The 21,578-nt window shown below is 35.9% G+C and overlaps 1 protein-coding gene across 3 annotated transcripts in view; it reads right to left on the minus strand.

Moving 5' to 3' along the window:
* The window catches only part of NAALADL2 (N-acetylated alpha-linked acidic dipeptidase like 2), a 505,503-nt gene that overhangs the window by 116,609 nt on the left and 367,316 nt on the right, over positions 1-21,578 (minus strand). For all 3 annotated transcript variants that reach the window (XM_075418303.1, XM_075418304.1, XM_009940036.2), the window contains 3 exons: positions 13,064-13,156; positions 8,460-8,665; positions 6,855-6,974 (listed from right to left, as the gene is read on the minus strand). In XM_075418303.1, the coding sequence (XP_075274418.1) occupies positions 6,855-6,974; positions 8,460-8,665; positions 13,064-13,156 (419 nt within the window). The remainder of the gene's footprint in view (positions 1-6,854; positions 6,975-8,459; positions 8,666-13,063; positions 13,157-21,578) is intronic.

A 21,578-nucleotide genomic window follows, 5' to 3' on the forward strand; every position in this document is an offset into this window, starting at 1 on the left:
CTAGTGCCAAGTTGAAAGAACAAAACAACTTTAAGTATTTTTATATTAATTTCTGTATGTTGCCTAATAGCATAAATTACTACTTTTCTAGTGAATTTCAACCTCCTTAATTTTTTGACAGAAGTATGAAATAAAAATGTGATAAACTTAAAGTATTTAAAAAAGTACACTTGACATTTGTCCACTTCATGACATAAACTTTAAAAGCAATTTGAGTATTCCTGAGATTTCAGAACAGATATTTATTCAATAACTATTAGTGCTAGAAAATCTAGATAAACTAAGGATCACTTTGCCACCAATGTTTAGACAACTATTTGGACTTCAGATCTCATTAACCACAATTAGTAGGTGATCTTGAAAAGTCTAGGTAGCCAGAATGTAGCAAATCCCTTCCTTGACCGTCACAGACACTGGTAACACATGAAACAGCAGGAGGACCACCTAAATCTCTATTCACGCTTGAGTTCTTTATTAATCTTAATAACAAACAATGTTTTCCATTCAGACACCAAGTGCAACTGTTTTCTAGGAGTGCTGAAAAGCCTACAGAAAAAAAAAATCAACACCAATAAATTAGAACGTGATCTACAGCTTTTAAAAAATCTTTACAACTAAAATTAAATGTGATCATTCTCACGTTAGAGGAAAAAAAATGAACATGTTAAAACTGAGAAGCAGCTAGTTTCCAGCTTGACTTTTTTCTTTGGTGTTTATTTTTAGAAGAAAAACCCTCCTTCTAAGAAGGGTTACTATGACTGTTTCCCAGTCGGGCTCAGGTCAATGCTTTCACGTCAGTTACTGTCTTAAGTGTTCTACAGATATATTTTTACTCTTCCTGGGAGAAACAGCTTAACAAAAAAATCCCAGTAAAACCTCATATCTTCCCAGACTTCTACAAATCCATTGCTCTTTCCACTCCTCTGACTTCTCAATATGTGACCTGGTTAGGATCACATGAAATAGCATATAATTTTACTATACAAAATACTGGTAAATCTCTAAAAGTCACAGTGCTTCATAAAATAAACATATTCCTGCTTGTCTAAAGAATAATCACAGCTAGAAGACATACTGAGATGGAGTTAGTAATGGTCTGTCAAAAAACACTTTAAAGCTTCCCATGCTCAGAACATGAGGTTAGCACACTTAAAAAGGTCGTATCTTACTACCAAATAACAACGGCATCTAATATTTTCGGCCAGGTTAATTATCTATCACATTACTTAAAATATTTCACCTTTTTTGTTATATTACTAATAAATGGTCTGCTTTCACTATTCAGATGCATTTTTTTCCACATTGATTTGCAAACTAGAAAGTGTGTTGTGCTGCACAGAATTTTTATTATTTTTGTGTCACATGCAAAAGTAAGGAACATGTGGCTGTAACCATTAAGAGCCAAATGACACAACATAGTCTTAATTCTCATTTCATTTTATACTAATCTCTTGTAGACTCTGATTTAAAGATACCTGCTTTTTTTTTCTGGTTATTTTACCACACACTTCATTTTTGCACAGGCATTTGTGCTATTTGTGTTGAATAGCTTATAGCTATTAAGTCCATTTCATTCAACAACATGGTTAATAATGACTCAAAAAAACCCAGTGAGAATCTTTTCAATGATTTGTGTTTAGGAAAAAAAATTAAAATATCCAGAGCTGTCAATCTATTATCTTTCATAAGAACTAGAAACTTACTTTTAAACTTTCTAAATGAAAGGTTTTGTATCACTAAGAAAACATCTTTCTGTAATCACAAAAAAGTCAGTTCTGAAGGGAAATACCTAGGAGCAACAAAGATTAAAAGAAGCAAAGGAATATTTAGACAGAACTGAAGTGATCTTTTCTAACACTGTAGTCTGAATAAAGTCTCCGGAAGAAAAAAAATCATTCCATTATGTAGTACAGCTTATTACATTAGACAGTTTTAATCAGATAGGACAACAGAAGCCTAGAACCAAAGTCCGTTCTACAGCAGGTAAGAAATTACTGAAATCTTCCATGCTCTAGCACTACATTTAAAGATAAAAAAATGTAAAGATTTCTTCAATTTTATCTACAAAGGCTATCAAAGTTCACAATTAGATTTCAAAACAAAACTGAAGAAAATATATATCATTTATGCTTCTAGCCGAAGAACTTAATATCTTAATTTTGTAAAGACAGGAAGGACACGGAAGCAGAAAGCTTGATCCATTAGAAACAAAGGACTTTGGGCAGATCTCCAGGAAGATCACAGCACACAAACTAGTTCACTTGCATTCTTCCTTGCTAACCAACCTTTTTCCTCACGGTTAACAATAATAGCATTTTCATAACATAAAAATGTATCAGTAGGTTTAAATGATTCCCCACTGTCTGAATCAGTATTTATCTATTAAAATTGTTTCATTTGGAGGAAGAGTGAAGAAATAAGCAAGAGTGGACAAAGCAATATTTTATCAAAATAAAAGCATCGTTAGCATATGCAAAGTACCTGCTGCAACTCCAAAATCAAATCCGTCACTAAATGAAACTTTGCTTTTCACACTGAAGAAGCAGCATCTTAATGAATTTAATAGAGCTGGCAATGAAGTATTGTCTGTATTAACAGCATCCTTTTAATGTAACTTACGAACTCCTGAGACAGGAGTTCACAGCATAAACTTGTGATCCTCAAGAGATTTTTTTGATTTTCAACACAAATATTAAAAGTAACACCAGCAATCAATTATAACACTAAAAGCAGTAATAGGTAAAGACTAAAAATTCATGGGGAAGCTATAATCTTGTGTTATATGGCATACGACAAGCAATTCAAACAGTATTTTAATGCTTTTTCTCTTCTTTACAACCTACTGATATATGAGGCTTGGAGATCCATTATTAAATGCTGAGAGTAAAACAAAACAAATGAGAAACACAGAAGTTGGAAGAAGCGAATCAATGCTGACATTAAGGTAACAGTAAGCATCTATACAGAAGTTTATCTCTGGTTCTACTTCAAAAAGAAAAAATAGTTTTATGTCAGAAACACCACCTTTAAATGTAAAGATGTTTTATTCTTTTTACTCTATTAACAGAAACAAATACTGATAGCATGGAACAGTACTTGGTGCAGTCATTTTTAATGCTCAGCTCCTTCTCCAATAGCTTTAAATGGCTCTTTTCCTTAGGAGAAAGGAGCAGTAAATTTTCTCGAGTTCAACAATAACAGCAGACCTGGAGTCTGATAAGTGATGGCCATACAATCAGTTAAAAGAAAACAGCAATTAATTTATGTTTCATAATAACTTTTTTCCTTGTGAAATGTTAATTATAGAAAAATTCATTAATGGCCTTATTTAGAGAGAATGAATGCCAGCATCAAACAAACCCAATTTACCAATGACACTCCGCCAACAAATCATGATTCACTAACTGAGCAAGTGAATTAACAATCATTTTCCTTACAAAATAATACTAGGCAAAAATATAACTTGGCAGTATTTCCCTCTTGTTAATGTGGACACTAATTAGCATAGTTATATAAAAAAGATTTGAATTAAACGTGTCAAGGTCTCAGAATTGTTTGAATTCCTCTTTGCTTAATTAATCCAAATATTTAAATTAGTTTCTTCAAGTAATTTGGTGTTTCAACCTGAATCCCACTGAATCCCACTGACAGGCACATAAAATTATTATTTGCAGACTGCTTATGTAGCTTCCTTTTAAAACCTGCAACTAAAATAAAGATGTAATCCCTTTACATAAAACATCTTTAAGAAATCATGGTCTCTGTTAATTAGCCAAGCACATATCCTATTCTCTAACTGACCACCAAACCTCACGTAGCAGACAACTCATCAGATTTGTGATTTTTCTTTTTACTGGTAAGTCTACAATATTCATACAAACTACATTTCAGCTAAAACTTCTTCCCTACTTTTCCCACAGTTTCCAGAAATTACGAAAAAATGTGTTTTGGAAGCTGCAGTGATTAGCAGGTGTCCAAAATTTTATTTTAGAAAAGCCAAATATTTACAGCACAGAAGGTAAATGTTGCATGCATTTTCCCTATCTTAGTTTGCCATTTCTCCACAGTTCTCTTTAAGCTATGGTCCTTGTAGCATTCATGGAGTGCTCCATATTTAGTGTGCTTTTTACTCGAGTTTTCTGTCACGGGACGAACTACAGATTTTCATTGTTTTCCCTAGAATCCTAACATTTAACCTTTGTAGGCATTTGCAACAAATGTTAATTGTCCCTAGTAAAACATCCTTCCTCTGTTTTGCTGAGATGGAGTGTCCACAATGTTAGCACAACAGTGAGCACTGAACAAAACCCAACTCTGTCCTTAGTGCAAATGGTGAGCAGATCTGTCTCCCTCTCCTCAAAACAGTGTTTCAACACCATTTAGCAATAGGAAGAAATTATGCAAGCCAGTCTCTTTTGTTATGGTCTAAAAATGGAAGTTTGACGCGGTATCTTTCACGTATCCATAAATTCCTGAAAGTTTTTACCTAACTAAACAAGACTGGCTATTTTCTCTTTTCGTTTTAAAGCAGATTGATGTTATTAACTCTAAATTCCTGTTTCACCTTCTTTTCTGTTCTAACAAACCTAATTTCAGAAAATGTGATTCAGAGAAAATAGGTGATTCTTAGAAATTAAAATGATCCTTGTCTCTCACTGGACTTATTAAGCACTTCTTTGCAACCCGCACCTGTTAACATAACCTCCTGTGAACGGACTCACTCTTGAAGACGAGATGAGCTCCAAAAAGTCACACCTTCGCCCATTTGCACTATCATAATTTCTAGGTAATCTGTAGTTACATTGTCTTCTTGGCCAAGTGTTGGAGGTAATATCAATTTTCTTTCTAAGCAGATCAGTCCCAGAGAAAATCTTCCTAGACACACGGCAAATTGTGAGTACCCATGGGAACAAATGAAGGTCTGTGCTGGGCTGTTCCATCACTGTCAACATACTTGACATGAATTCAGATATCTAGCCAGCATTTGGAAGCAATAACTGCTATAAATCCTTTTAACGTCACAAACCTTATGACAGTTGCATTAATTATAAATAATACTATCCTACAAAAAATAAAACTATACAGATTACCTCGCATGCATTTTGTTCTTTTCTTTTTAAACCGGTCTTCAGGGTAAACATGCAGAATGGATACAATGTCAATAATAAAGCCTTAGCCACTAAAGAATCTGAGGTGAGATGGAGGGTGCTTACTGGAAGAAAAAAAAAATGAAGTTCTAGTCCTGTTTTACTGGCTGTTAACTAATTAACTGATGCAAGGCAGGACTGCTAAGAGAGGCTATATCTGTACTACTGGATGGGATACAATTGCTATTACAACAAAACTACAAAATATTACATCACACCCAAATACACCACAGAAATAAAGCAGAAGCGAAAAAGAGACTTTCTTTGCTTTCTCTCCAAAATAGAAGGCATGACTGTAACACTCTTAGTAATGGTGTTTATTAGATTAAAAGAATCAAACCTTATTAAAGTGATAAACAGATAATAAAGAAAGTGTCTTCTGCACAGCTCCAGACAGTTTACAGACCACTGCCACTGGTCATATTGTGAAGTCAAAGAAACAGAACTAGAAAAAACCAAATAGCTCAAGGACCTAGTGTAATAAATTTATTCCTTTCAATGGAAAATACCTGTTTTCATGGAGCTAGGACTTCAGACACCAATAGGCTAGTAATAGGCTAGCAACCTATCAGAATAGTATTTTTTACAAATACTGTAGCTAAAACTTACAATAAAATTTTAATCGACGTATCCATAACACCTGTAGACTCATATATAGCAACATAAATAACCTTCCATAAATAACAGCCTTTTTTTTCCCTGAAAAGAAATTATTTTGCATTTTATTTTTCACATTATTTACACAGAATAAACCAGATCCTTTCCATGAGAAAATTACCACCTGATCACTGAACAGAAGTTGGTAGAACATTGCTAAGAAGCAATTTGACTGACACAATTTTACTTAGCTGGATAACAATTGCCAAGCAAGATCAGATTTAAACGCCATTTAATTCAAGATGCTACTTTGAGCAGTGTTCAGTACCAAATGCTTTAAAGGCAATGCAAAGAAACATCAGAATATCCTAATGAGTATTAGCTTGGCAAATTTATGGAAAAAATCACATCTAAAAAGCATATTTTAAGAAAGACAGATTGAACTCCATTTTATACATATAGCTTTAAACTGTTTTTATCATTTAGAATGTGCCTTATAATATTTTCAATTCATTTTAAATATTAATAGATTCAGTAACCTCAGAAACAGTAGTAAGGTCATTAGTTTAAAGCCTACGCGCACTTACACCAGCATGACTACAGAACATTCTGACTGTAGGCCAGTTACAAAGGCGAAGCTGAGCACTGAACCTGATATAGCTATTTTAGACAGTATTTATTATAGTCAGAGTAATACTCTCTCTGTGTGTCACGTCTGGTAAATATACAGGTTTAAATGCAAATTGAGAAACAGTCTGGAAAGATCAGATTAGGAAGAGAAAAATGTGCTTTGTGCTAAAGAATAATAAACATATGACTTTAAAGATGCCAAAAGGTGAAAAAGCTGCAGGGCATGTAAGTATAGTGAGACTTGGTATAATGAGCTGTTGAGATAAGTTCTCCTTTCCAACCTCTTTAATACACCTTGCAATTTTTTAAATAAAAAAATTAACCTCCTTACTTAGTAAAAACAGTTCCTGTATATTTGCGAGGTCAAAATGCTTAAACAAAGCAACCTTCACCTATAGTTATGTAAAACCAATCAGCATCAAGGGGGTTAACCACATAACCTCATAAACCACAGGTGAAAGAAAATATTTTATTTCTAACCTCAGCTGCCAGTTCCTGAAGAGAAGGGGATGCAACAGGGTGTAAAGTTGAGTTGCCTCTGACTGGGTTATGGAGGCTAACATAAGCCACAACATTTCTTTGAAGAACTCTCTTGAGATCCTACAACACAAGCAGAGCAATGGTTATTACTACGCAACATTATAATAAAGACTTGTTTTGTTCTTTCAGTTCCTTCTAGGGAAAAACTGCACCCTACGTTTTTGTCCTCTGATTTTCTAAGTATTACTTAACTACTGCTTCTTACAATATGCTGTTAAGAACTTCAAAGGGTATTTCACACGTCATCTCAACAAAATGCAAACAGGCCTGGGAGGAATTAAAAATGACTACACTTGTAAGGCCAAAAATGAAAACATTACATACTGTGAAACAACGTGATGGCCTTTTAAACTTAATGCCTGACAGAAGACAAACTTTAAAAGCAATCATTATCAATAGTTAAACATACTCAAATTTTTAGAGACCAAATTCAGATTTGAATTGCATTGATTTGAATTACCCAGTGTTTTCATTTTATTATTTTTAAACTACAAAAATAGTACGTACATAGTGTTTCAATTATTATCTCTTTTTGAAAAAGATCCCTTTTGCCTTCTCAATAATGAGTTACTCTTTACATGAAGTGCTCTTTATATCGAACAGAAGAGGTGTAATGCAATTACACCTGATGTAAAGCTGTCTTGAAGTGGAACTAAACAAATTTTGCTTCCAGCCCGGATCTTTTCAATTTGATTTTTTCACCCCTTCTTGTTTTTGAAGAATAATCATGTTGGAAGTGTGAAACTTCAATGAGAGCTAGCCACTTCTCACACATGATAAAAAACAATTAACTCTTCATTTTGTCTACTGGTTTAATTCAGCAGCCATGAACCTCTCTGCTAGCTATGCCTTTAATTTGTCAACTGAAGTCCACTATAACCATACATGGTCAACAATACTTGGATGAGGTATTTTCTTTCAATAAGCTGATTTCTATTCTGTTGAAAGTAAGAGCCCAAGGAATTGTCTGTGACATATTGTATCTAACTCCTTAGTACAAATACGTGAAAAGTGAATCAGCACTAGCCATGGAGACATTGAAATGTTTATGTAATTAATATAAACCATAGTGCAGTTCTCTTTTTCTCATTCAGTGTGCTCCTCATTCAGTTCTCCCCTCACTAAATCTATTCAATTAAAAATTAGTAACTGTTGAACCCCCAAGAAGGAGAAAAAGCCCTCTAGAGCTACTCCTGCGCCTAGGTCTTTATTGAGGTTTCCCACCCCTCCACCAAACTCTGGCAATGTCCTCTTTTACAGCCCACTGCTGAATTAGGGAGGGGAATCGGCTCAAAAAGGTGCTGTATATGCAGCCTCCACAGCTACGGAAACAACTTGCCATCACATTATTGCACATGCGCTGTTCCACAGGAACTGCCTCTATAGATGTTTTCACTGCGTTTGCTAGAGAGTACATGAATGTACACAGACAGATATCACAGACCAGTTAACGAACCACAATTTCAATGTGGTAATTTCATATTGTTTTCATGCTTTCAACAAAAGTAATTATAACTGCAATAAGTCCTTCTAAAATAATTTTACCTCCGCCCATTCATATGAACCAATATTCCCAAAAGATGTTCCTCCCCATGAGCAGAACACAATGGTCCGCTCAGGTCTCCAGCCTCTCTTAACCTTCAACATCAAGGCTTGTATAAACGCTGTGATGATAGCAGTGCTACTGGCCCATTCTTGTCCGCCATAACTATTCAGACTGTTGTGATGACTACCAATGATGACGTATCTGTCTGAAATGTGAAAAAAAAGACAGACAACCAAATCTTATTTCTTCTGGATACTATCATTAAAAGAATTTAAAAAAACCCGAAAAGATTAACAGTATTAGTAGTCTGTAATGTCATTAATACAACACAACGCCGTCAACAAAAATTTATATGATCATGTGCAAGACGACCATAAATACATAAAACTGTGAATACTACTTAAAAGTGAACTAACAAATAAATACATGTCATTTAACCCCTGTGTCCTTGCCTTCATTGTTTGCTTATTATTTTCCCTTCTTACAAATCTGACATATACCATTTTTACAGTCAGGACTTTGTCATATAGATAATCTAATAAAGTTCCATGCTCACATTAGAGTGTTATGACAACCCATCAATGAATAAGCAGGAAACTCTACCTTCAATACATATTAGTGTCCAAAAAAGAAAATAAAAGATGTGGTAGTACAATGAGAAACATAGAGAAAATACACAAAATATTAGTACTCCCTCACCTGGAAGCCTGTGTTCAGTGCACCACCCTATCTCAAAAAAGACATTGCAGAAACAGCAGTTGAGAAGCTGGTGACCAGAACGGTTATATATCAGGACTTGGACTTCCATGTAAGGAGACATTGAAAAGACCTGGGTTGCAGGTTTAGAGAGGAGACATGACAGAGGAACAGAGATAACGAATGATACAGAAATGGTTAAGTCAGACCTAGTAATTTTGATGATAGTGGAAGAAAGTATTTTATAAAATGAAAAGCAAGAAGTTTCAACCTGAAATAACATGCCTATGGTTATTGAGAAAAAAACTCACATTTTTTTTTTCAGAGAAATTAAATGAAATCTCCATTTCTTGAAGCTTAATATATAATCTAAATACTAACTCACTAGTGTAAAGAACCTTACGTTATTCCAAAAGGATGATGTGGTATGAAACAACATGAATGACTAATGTGAGTGATGGGTGTCAAGAAGTCTAAGCAGAGTTACGCCAAATGACTTATTAAACTATTACACCTTCTGTGTGAGATGAATTCACAACTGAAGCCTCTTTGAAGGATTGCTTACTGGTTGTGTTCTGATACTTAGTGAAGCCTCTTTCTGGTCCTGATCTAGACTTTTAAAAGTGCTCTTTCTGTACTTCAGGATATAAATACAGAACAGCAGAATAGTTATCAAGTGATGCCAAATCCACAAAAATCTCTGGGCGTCGTTTGGGTTCCAAAAACTGGAAAAAGTTCTGGTTTTCTGGCAGTATTCTTTCTGCATCCAAGGGGATTCATTCTTCACTGTTGTCAGTACACTGGAGTGTAGCAACTCATAGGTGGCAAAATGCCCACATTTTATATCACTTATAAAATTAAGTATCTACTCCTTTGTAGTATTTTTTTGTATTGACCGCTGCCTAGAAACAATTTTAACTGAACACTAACGTACTTTGATTACAAACCCATTCTCTATCAAACTGGACTTTTACCCGTTTTGTCCACAAAAATACATGGCACTGTTATTTTATAAGGAATCAAAAATTCTTTACAGAGGATCTCTTATGTACCTGTAACACAACATTTTCAATCAACTGCTTGAGGGGTGTCTAGGTATGTAGATTAAAATTTCTTTCTAAAAGCAGATATGCAAAATGTAAATTTAAGTGTACACAGTAATTTAACAAAATCTAAATCACATAATTTTGCAGCTTGTGCGTTGCATCATGAGATGTTTAATTATAGGTTGCACTGACAGTGAAAAATCATAGGATTTTCAACTCACTCAATGTTAGGAACTAGGAACAGAAATGAATGGCCTTACAGGCTCCTAGGTTCCTAGAGGAAGTGCCACTAACACAGGGTGATCAGACAAGATCAGTGTTTGCTCGGAATTATCATCTCTGTTCAGTCTGTGAACAGTGTATGTGAAGTGGAGTGGAAAGAGACCTTATGTAAAATAGTATAGGATATTTTGATGGAGAAGACAGCTACAAGCAGCAACTTATCGTAGGAGATGCCAGCTGAATAAACAGGGGTAAAACATAACAGCTGGTGCCTCCTTTGAAGTTCTTCATCTTCGCACATCTCTCCCTCTTGAACAGAGGCAATACTTTGAAGCAAATGACTACAGGAAAAGCATAGGAGAAAGGATGGTCATGCTTACAGAGGCAGCAGCTGTCCTTTCTCATAGTCATTTGCTGAAGCATGTAGAGAAAGAGATCACATGGTAAGAAAAAAGAGAGAGGACAGACTACAGATAGAGAAAAAAATATCCATCAGATATTTTTGAAAATGATAATATGGGATAGTGTTCAGGGTACTGATGGGCTGGACAACAATTTATACTGTCTTCTCTTGTTATATGTCCCATTGTCAACCATATCCAATAGAGAGAAAATCAGTGTTCTGGTTTCCAGGTTTTAAAAGGCTACCATCATATTTCCTCTGCTTCTAGGTCTTATAATATCTTGGTTGGATTTCAGACGCTCAGTGTTATTCCTCAGGTCAAATGTCAGATAAGATCACCATTACATAGATGTGGTTGTCTGTGTATGTGCTCGGAGGCCTTTAAGAAAAAAATAAAAAAATCCACCCTTGGTGATGCTCTGCAGTCTTTCATTAAGCACTGAAGATAAGTTTTGCTTTCTTCCTGCATTTCTGGGAACATAAAGGTGAATATTTCAGGTGTACGAAACTAGCAAAACTCCATCAAAACAACAGAGAATGAATGCCATGAAAACATCAAGTATTCATATTAGTTGACAGGGCATGGCTGGGCATGGCTGTAGTATCAACCAAGAAGAGTAGAGAAACAAATGAGGGTTTACCACTGACTGTACAAAATTTTATCCATGGTGCACTACATGCTGAACTTGTGCCTACACTAGAAGACAGTTGCTAGGGCCCTTGTTCAGCAAGACATTTACAGGACAAACTGTTGGCACCTGGGTAGTGCTATTGACTTCACTTGATTATATATCCTTAAAATCTTAAAGTTAAGCATATACTGACATACTCCTAAAAAGTAGCTTCTTACTAAGAATGCAATAATAAGATGGAAGATTCAGGTGCAGAGAAGATAAAGAATTTAATAAACAGAAACTGATGCATGCTTTTTATTATTTGTCTTGCTTCTGTCTCGCAATTCAGTAGTCAAGTATGTCTAAACATGGCAGTTTCTACCTTTCAAATTCCACAACAGCTATTTGCAAAACATTAGCAATAGCAGACTAATAACTTCAAATGAAATCCTTTACTGAAATTAAATTCACTGTGCTAATTGTTTTCCGTCTTGTTTAAAAAAAAAAAAATGTTCTGGTGAAAAGTACAGCATTCAGCACACACCAAACTGAGTAATTATTTCGCTAACGGGAATACACTCAAGTCTTCTCCACCTCCTTCGTTCCACCACTTAATATATGAAGTGACTGGCCCACCTCCTAAGGGACTGTAGACAAATTTGCAGCCTTTCTCCTGAACCTAATAAAAGAGTATTCATCAAGGCAAATGTGATGATGTTTTGATGATGATGCCACCTATACATTAGGAACTGGTCTGCTGCACTAGGTAAGCAACCAGCAATAGTGTTCATTCTTGTTGCAGAAATCCTTCAGCTTTCAGGCAAATTCACTTGGAGCCAGAGTAAGCTCAAAACCATCTTCCTTCCTATGCTGTCCTGATTATTGTATTATCTACATCCAGCATCAAAGGAGGGAGGGGGTTTGTGGTTTATGTCACAGTTGCACTTAGCATCTCATTGTTTAATTCTTAGACATACAGAACAGTAATTATTATTCATAGACTTGTATAAAACTAGCTTAAGGCATGATTGTAACACAAAATAAGGTTGCGGCAAGTGTGATTAAGAACTTAGTCACAGGTTTTTGTACACTATAATCACATTTGATATTAGATTCTTAACTAAGCCAGAGACCACGCTGCCCTAACTCCTTGGTCTCAGTGAGACACTTGAATTATGCAGGGAAGATCTGGACTTGAAGCATAGAGTTTTATTTATCTCAAAAGTCTGCTAACACTAGAAAAAAAAAATCAAAACGTTTTTTAAAGTTGTATAGACAGCTTGCATATTAATTCAAATAATGCAGTACAGTACATCTTGAAATTAAAACCACCAACGTAGATAACTGGTCTAAAATAACAATATTCTCGATGGTCTATGTGTAATTCCTGCTTGTGGTGTAAAAATACGCTTAGTGTTAACTATAATATTCCCTTGGGCTTATTCTCTGTTTAACCCTTATGTTCTCTTTTGTCATTAATCATATCACAAAATGACTACAACAAAGGTGTTCTGCTTCCTCCACATTAGTGCATTATCTGGCAAAAAAGAACCCTGATTCCAGCTATCACTCCCAGCCATCATGAAACAAATAATCGATACAAACGATAACGGGTTACTTACCAGGAAATACAGTTCCTTTTAAATATCCAATAACATTAGAAATTGTCTTGTAAGTTGCGACTGACTGAATACTCAGACTGATTATTTTTTTTCCTGTTATAAAAAGAAAAAAAAGAAAAAGAAAAATAAAATGTTAAACTTATTTGTTCAGCCAAGAAATCTACAAGCTGCAGATATAAATTCCCCACACATAAAAAAAAACCAACAAAAAAAACAAAGGAAAAAAAATGTACTGAAGAGTGATCAGAGATTAAAACATGAAATTCTACATTATTTTCTTAGTCCCATTTTAGTAGTGGCGTTCAAAGCCAGAATCTCAAAAGAGATCTCTAATCCTTGAGTTAAAAGATCATTCAATTTGCCCAATAAATGCTGCCAGAATATAACAGAACAAAAAAATTTAGAAGAGTAGGATTTACATAATTCTATGATAAGAAATTTTTGCTTTTACAGGTTTTTCTCATGAAATCCTTCGCCCAGGTCAATCTTCCGGTAACATTCACAAAATTATACCTGGTTTATAATATACTATTCCTCTGGAGAAAAACCCCTACGCTAAATCAGATGGGAAAAGATAGACCTCTGCATCACTAATCACTTCGCCAGCACAGCCTTTGGTGAAACACTTGTGAACTTCTGCCAACGGAAAACAGCTTTTGTTGCCTTAGCTGGTATCAGCTGAGGAAATGATGTAATACAAAGGCAGAAAAATTCCAAAACCTGGCAATATAGAATGGACTTGCTAGTATTGTTATGTCAGTTGAGACTGTAACACAGAATAAAGCCAAAGAAAAGTAAATGTCTGTGTTAAGAAAGCTTAAAAAATTAACCGTCCTTTGCTGAAAATTACTGCCATTGCCTTCATCCCCCAGCTGGGACACACCAACCCCACAGGCTCCCGCGGACACACCAACCCCACCGGCTCCCGCGGACACACCAACCCCACCGGCTTCCATGGACACACCAACCCCACTGACTCCTGCGGACACACCAACCCCACTGGCTCCCGCGGACACACCAACCCCACAGATTCCTGCGGACACACCAACCCTACCGGCTCCCACGGACACACCAACCCCACCGACTCCCGCAGACACACCAACCACACAGGCTCCTGCAGACACATGAACCCCACTGGCTCCCGCGGACACACCAACCACACCGGCTTCCATGGACACACCAACCCCACTGACTCCTGCGGACACACCAACCCCACCGGCTCCCGCGGACACATCAACCCCACGGGCTCCTGCGGACACACCAACCACACGGGCTCCCGCAGACACACCAACCCCACGGGCTCCTGCGGACACACCAACCCCACCGGCTCCCGCGGACACACCAACCCCACGGGCTCCTGCGGACACACCAACCACACCGGCTCCCGCGGACACACCAACCCCACGGGCTCCTGCGGACACACCAACCACACGGGCTCCCGCAGACACACCAACCCCACGGGCTCCTGAGGACACACCAACCACACCGGCACCCGCGGACACACCAACCACACGGGCTCCCACGGACACACCAACCCCAAAGGCTCCCGCGGACACACCAACCACACCGGCTCCTGCAGTTTGTGGCAATGGAAGCAAAACAACTAACTACAGGGAGCTGCTGATACCTTTAAAATGTTTCGTTTGCATTATAATAGACTCTATTAATATTCATCTCCTCTGAAAGGTCACAACTTCTATCTGAGAAAAGTGAAAATGCCTTAAACTGCTCTAACTTAAATGCTAGCAACTGCCTGACAATAACCAGTGCGTCATTCCCGACCTTCAGGGCGGCTCTGTTACACCTGGAGTACTGCTTCCCCCCCTCAGCAGACCTGTGTTTAAAGGCATCTTTGAGTCAGAATTCCTTCCGTGTCCATATCCCAACTGTCACAGGCCAAAATTAAAATATTCCAGAGATCATTTTGCTCTCCAGCCCCTAGCCTATTGTCCTCCCACAGATGTGCTTCTAACAGTTTGTTTCCTGGCTTTGTTTCCCGAGATGTGCAGAATAAGCAAGTGAGGAGTTTACTGCAACATGTAAAATAAAAAGAATAATCTCTATGATACTGTTCTTCAAGGTTAATTTGCTGGTACTTCACCTGGTAAATTTGCTTTAAAATTCTCTTGAAACAAAATGCAATGTAATTTCATTCACTAGTCTTCACTGATATTTGAAAAAAAGCAAACCAACTGCTAGGATATTTCTTTGTTTTAAAAAGATGTACTAGCAATATTTATTCTACTTGTTACTCAGACAAAGCCTCCTCTGTTATCGATAGATGTGTTCTCTATGTGACAACTCTGGTTTTGCTAGAACAACAACAGTAAAGAGAATGCAAGTCAAGCAGAGTTAATAAAAAATAAACCACACCACCATTTTGCAATAACCAATCATAGCAACCTAATAGTTTGATCTATCGTGCATCTGTTGGGGTTTGGGTCGTAATTAACTTTGTCCTTCTGATGTAATTTACTGTAAGGTTTATTAACATGTGATGAAGAATTGTGTTTGTTTCTATAAATCTACAGATATTATTCTAGAATTTAAAAATGTATTTCATTAAAAAAAAAAATCCAAAGGGTTCCCAGCACTGTACTGTCACGTATGTGTTTTTTTTTTCTTTTAAAACAGTGTGAAAACAGCTCGTGGCATCTATGTTGACTAAGCACTTCAAATTTAATCCATATTACGCAAGTTACTGGTTTCTTACCTACAGCCATTCAAGAGTCAATTTACTCTGCTTAAAAAAGATTTTCAAGCCAAAGCTTATTTCCTTTCCTTTGCTAACCCTACAACACTTCAGGTATATGTTTCTTCAGGCCCCATGTCAGACAAAAAGAAGATAAATCCTTTTGAAGACAACTGACTTCACTGTTTTTCCTTAATCAACATCAGCTATCCAGTTTTCAACCGACAATAAAGAAATAGAAAATTAACTGCTGGCAATACACATATTCTTGAATCAGATATTCGAGTTAACAGCCATGTAACACAGTAGTCAGCTTAAAAGTGACTTGGGCTTAAAGGCTTAGTACACCAGATGAAAAGGCTAAAAGTACTCTTTGGAGTATACAACAGAAGTGAAAATTAATCCCCTTTAAACAGTTCTGACAACAAACCTCTCTTCCTCATGTTATATTTTAAAGATCTTGACAACTTCCTCTTTTTTTCTATATTGTCTGGAAAACTATGAGGACAGTTTAGCTTAACATTATTTGGGATACACTCTGAGTTTCTGTAAGCCAAAAGCTACTTCTGACACAGAGGAACAGAAGCATATTTATTGTCAATATTATTTATTTAATATATTTTTTTTTTCTGCTTTTAACCTCATCCCAAGTTCATACCAATGTAGAGGAGTATAAGTTTGAGCCTGAGTTTCAAACATGTTGGTCAAATTCTTGAATCCTGATCACACTAAACACCCATAGTCAAACAGTTTTATGAGCATTCCTTTGAGTACTGGATTTTAAAAAGTATTATTAGGGACTCGAGTTTTAAAATTGAATCCATTTGACAAGATTTTTGCTACTTGTATAAAAAAATTTCCCTACACGCACATTTAATTCCAGTATAGAAGCATCAAGGGTTAACTGAACTCCTGCATTTCGATAACATAGTTCTTGGATCATAAAACCAGAAGTTATTTCAGAAGATTGCAGAAACTAGGTACATAAAACAACTTCAAGTAACTCTGTTTTTAACATGAATATAATTCCTGCTGAAGTCAATACAAACCACACCCGAATAAAAATAGATCAGTTTGAAATCACAACTAAAGCAAAGCTTTCAAACATCCTCAAAAATCCATGGCCGTGTTGCTTAGGGGGCACTAATTCACCTGAGGTAGTCAGGATAAAATGACATTCAACAGATTTGTTGTTCCACTAATTTAAAAACATTAGGCTCTAACAACTCAACTCCTAACTCTTTGAGCACACACTACCAAGCTATTCAGACATCCCTTGAAGGTTAACAATTCTTTTATTAATGAAAGATACAGTTTTCATAGTTATTTGCCCCAAGACCTGAGGCTTGAAAGTAATATCAAATACCACAGAACATGATACAATAAGAAGTAACTGCACTCAATGTAGAAACACCATAGGCTATTTACACGTAATGAATAATTAAACATGCCATAGATTTCTTATATTCTATTGGTGATACTGTATGGAATAATACAGACTGGTACATAACATTTGTAAGACCCTGTTAAATACACTGATACGATAAGTATACATTAAAACAGTTATAACAGCAGATTTTACTGTAACTTGAAACAAAAGCTTCATTTTCTGTAGACATTTTCTAGAATAACTGAGTAAAATTCCAAACTACTACCACCATATCAGCCTGCCTAGTTAATGGGCTTTTGAAATCTTACTGAATTGTGAAAAATATTTTTCAGTTACATCTCTATAATTCATCATGCCAATTTGAGTGCAAAACCTTATGTACTCCATATTTTCAGTTTTCAATTAAGTTCAAACATAATACTTTAAACGAAGAAATGTAATCGTCCTAAGCATTTATGTAACAATATAACTTACACACCAAAAATACTGTATGCAACTACAAACCTATAAAGACAAATAAACTTGTAAAAGAGTATGTACTTAATAATTTACATATTATCTCTGAAAAAAATTGTGCGGCACTATCAAATTGCATATGCAAAAATCAATACTGAATCTATAATAATGTACAGTATTGCTGAATTACAAAATTATTTGTGCAGGAATATGTGAAAACTCCTAGATAGATGTGCCTGTAATAAAAAGCCTTTACTGTTTTTTTTTTTAATGTAAGCAATACTTCATCTAGATTCAGTCTCTTTGAAATCTAGTATCCCTTATTTTTTTCCCTACTAGATTTTTATTTGATTAACCAACTACGTTGTCTGCTAACAATATATTCTCCTTTTTAAATGGATATTCATAGCCCTTGAGTCCCCAAACCCAGTCTTGGTCTGAAGAGCTTAATGGATAAACTTCTTGCTATTTGATCATATTTTCTGACTTACTATAAAGAATCCAACAATAAATCTATTCAGACGAAAACATTTTGAAAGTAAGTGATGCCTAGAATAAAGTTCTTTAAGGAGGGTCTAAACTGGGATGGCCTGATGTGATAAACAATAAATGTGTCACACTCAATATCAAAGATAATTATCAATTTTGAGAATGCTTCATACTGTATAGCTGAATTTCATACTCTCATGCTACTTTGAGAGATTCTTTACCTGCTTTACTGCAATCAAAACACATTACACAGAAAAATAATGGTACAAAACAGATTTCTGAAAAATACATCTTGATGAGTGACAAATCTGGTAGAAAACCTCTTGAGGATTCAGGTAGGAGTAGACAGGAGATATATAAAAACTGCATCACACTGTTTACGTTTAATTCTTTTCATGAACTTCTATTCAAAAAGAGAACAGACTTTAAAGCAATCACAAAAAGAAAATCCAAGAGTATTAGTATAAATGTTTGTAAGTTTTCATATACAGTATGTCTGTATTACATCCAACTTCCCTATTTAACATATGTTTCTTTGAAATGCCAGTAAGCAACATCTGCAGAATATCGTAATATTTCTACTGTTAAGTGCAATGAATTCAAATTTGGTAGACACTGTAACATGCACTGCCCTATAGTATGCTGGCATCTTTCTCTATTTGCTTTATTGGATTTATGTTTAGCATAGTGCAAATACCTAGAAATTATGGGATTGTGTGCATATTGATATAGTGCATGATGGCACAGCCAGAGTTTATTAAATATGGTACTTTCTTTTCTCTGACAGGTAGCAAGCGACAAAGGAGAAACACATATAACAACATCACAAGGCTGTAGCCTAATAGGAGGATATATATCCTTTACCTTTTCATGCCCTTCCTCCAGCTGAAGACAGGCTTGATTTGCACTACTGCAGCACTTGGCAGAGGGCTTTATTTGTCTTGGATGATGACCATATAATATGGAAACTAAAGGACTCTTCCAATTATTCCTTTTGTATAATTAATGACCCAAATTTCACATGATCACAGCTGACTATAAATCTCAGTATAACGACCATCTGACATGTGGAGCTGCATAGAATAGATGTTCCAAGTCTTACAAAAATTCTTCTTTATGTTATACTACAAATTTTTCCAGTAACAGTCACTTCTGGTTATCTGCTCCACCCTCACCTTTTTTGGTAGAGGATGTGGACTTGTTTGCAGCCTACTATGAACATTTGTATCACAGTCATTAAGATGATTCAGTATTGATCAATTACTGTATTCTGTAGGCTAAAAAAGGTTACAAAAAATCAAATTATTCTACCTAAAGAGCTTTTTGATCTGAGTCATTTTACTGGCTAAAGCACAATGCTGTCAGTCTTTGTATACCTGGCTCTATTATTCACACAGTGTTTGATATCATTGAAATTACTTAAACTATACATGCTTTGGTTTCATTATTTTCTAAGTTCTAATATAAATAACTACACCTACTTCACAGCAAAAGGCATTAAGAGCTCATAAGAAATGGGATCATCTTCCGTGTATGTTAACTCCACTGTTACACCCTCAATGATCTTAGTTGATCCAGACAAAGAGAGAAACAGTTGGATGTAAACATCAATTGGCTAAAGACACTTAGAAGCCCTGAAGTGAGATCAATGTATGAATGCTTGAATGATACTTCCTGTAAATTGAGTCACACTGCTGAGGCATACTAGGTGAGAACAAGAGGCCATCTAGCCCTTATCTCCAAGAGTGACCAACAACATATATGTGGAGAACATATGAACAGGATGAGTGTATAGCGATTCTTTTCTAAGACATTATTGCGCCCTCCAGTGACCTGAAAGTTACTTTGCCAAGGGGTGAATGGGGGCTCTGTGTATGTTTAGACTCTTCTGTTTGTTTTATTTTTCCTCTGTGAATTTTTAAACTCCTGTAAATTTTTGACTCATGTAAATTATTAGCATGCACAATATCCTACGGCTGAAGAGGAAGGAGAGAAAGGGACCTTTATTAACAGCCATTTATGAATAACTTGCCTGCCTCCCAGCACACAGCCCTGTCTCTGTTGGTGACTGCCTCTTCACTGTTAAAAAGAATTCTCATTTTACTTATTGATTCCTATAATTTTAAACAGCTACTTAGCCATGTAAACACATTTCCTCATATACTATGTTATCTAATTTTTCCTAACTTCTAGAGAGGATCTCTGCTGAGAACTTTTTAGACAATATCCCTTTCATCTGCCTATTTACCAGTCTGGCAACTCAGATTCCTCAGGGATCCATTCGTCCTCTGAAAAACACAGCACCTTTTTCCTTATGTACCACATGATGATCAAAGCTATTTAATCATGCAAGTTGATCTGTGAAATCCTCAGGTCTGCCCTTCTGCTACAGAGAGCTGGAGACTGATCACTAGTGAAATCCTTGATCTTTCTCATCTTCTGTCTTCTCAGATGTGAATCATATGAGTACGAAAATTCAGAGTAAAATTAGACATGTATCTACAGGATTTCCAAGCTACCAGACTTCCATTTAACACCTGAGTACATGGTCATTAGTGATGAAATTTTGTAAATTAAGTTCCACTAGATAGAATTACTTTAAACACTCAAGAGATTAACTGAAAAGGGGTGAGTTGCACCTCACCGAAATCAACCAACTGGCAGATAACTTAACATACAACAAAGAAAGTTTACGGCAACATAGAAAGACTTTCTAGGCCTTATGTTTATAGGAACGCTTTAGTTTTCAGCAATCTTCACAACGTTCCAGCAAATGTCCTAGTAATACTCTGTTAAAAAACAAAGGTTCAAAAGCGTACAGCTTCTCTATAAAACTTCACTCTTAAAATCCTCCTGATTGCCTACTTTTTGGAAAAAGTTCATGGGAGCACAGAAATTCAGATTAATGAGGATTAACAACAATGCACCCTACTAAACAAAAAGCACCTCTAATTACTAACTGCAGCTAACACAAAACTAATAACTAACTTCAATTCTCACTATTTGCTTTGTAGGTTCTAAGCATCCGATATATCTCAGATGTTTCTCTCCATATCCTCCCACTCCTTCTGTCACATTATGTCTCTTCAAAACTGCAAGGCTAAGGGAAAAAAGAGGCAATGTGAGAAAACTATATATAAATGTTTAATCATTACTGATGAATCTGCTGTTCAGCTTTTTGAAACATACTGATGAGGGAACGATGATCGTTTTATTCTAACAAATTTTAAGCCAACCAATCATCTGAATTGCTCATTCGCCTCTTTTGACAGATAAGTGATGAGTTCTACGTCAGAAGTGAAATCGCTCTCTTAAGCTTCTTCAGAACAACAGGAAGACTGCAAATTCAGCCCTCACTGTTTTCATATGCATTGCTCTGTTCAGCATTTACTCTTTAGCTATTACTTTTATTAAATAGTTACACAAGATTTCTTATAACAAGACCAGTCTTTTTTCTCTTCCATTAAGGCTGCTACTGAACACATCTG

Source organism: Opisthocomus hoazin, chromosome 4 (assembly GCF_030867145.1).
Source record: "Opisthocomus hoazin isolate bOpiHoa1 chromosome 4, bOpiHoa1.hap1, whole genome shotgun sequence".
Classification (NCBI taxonomy): domain Eukaryota; kingdom Metazoa; phylum Chordata; class Aves; order Opisthocomiformes; family Opisthocomidae; genus Opisthocomus; species Opisthocomus hoazin.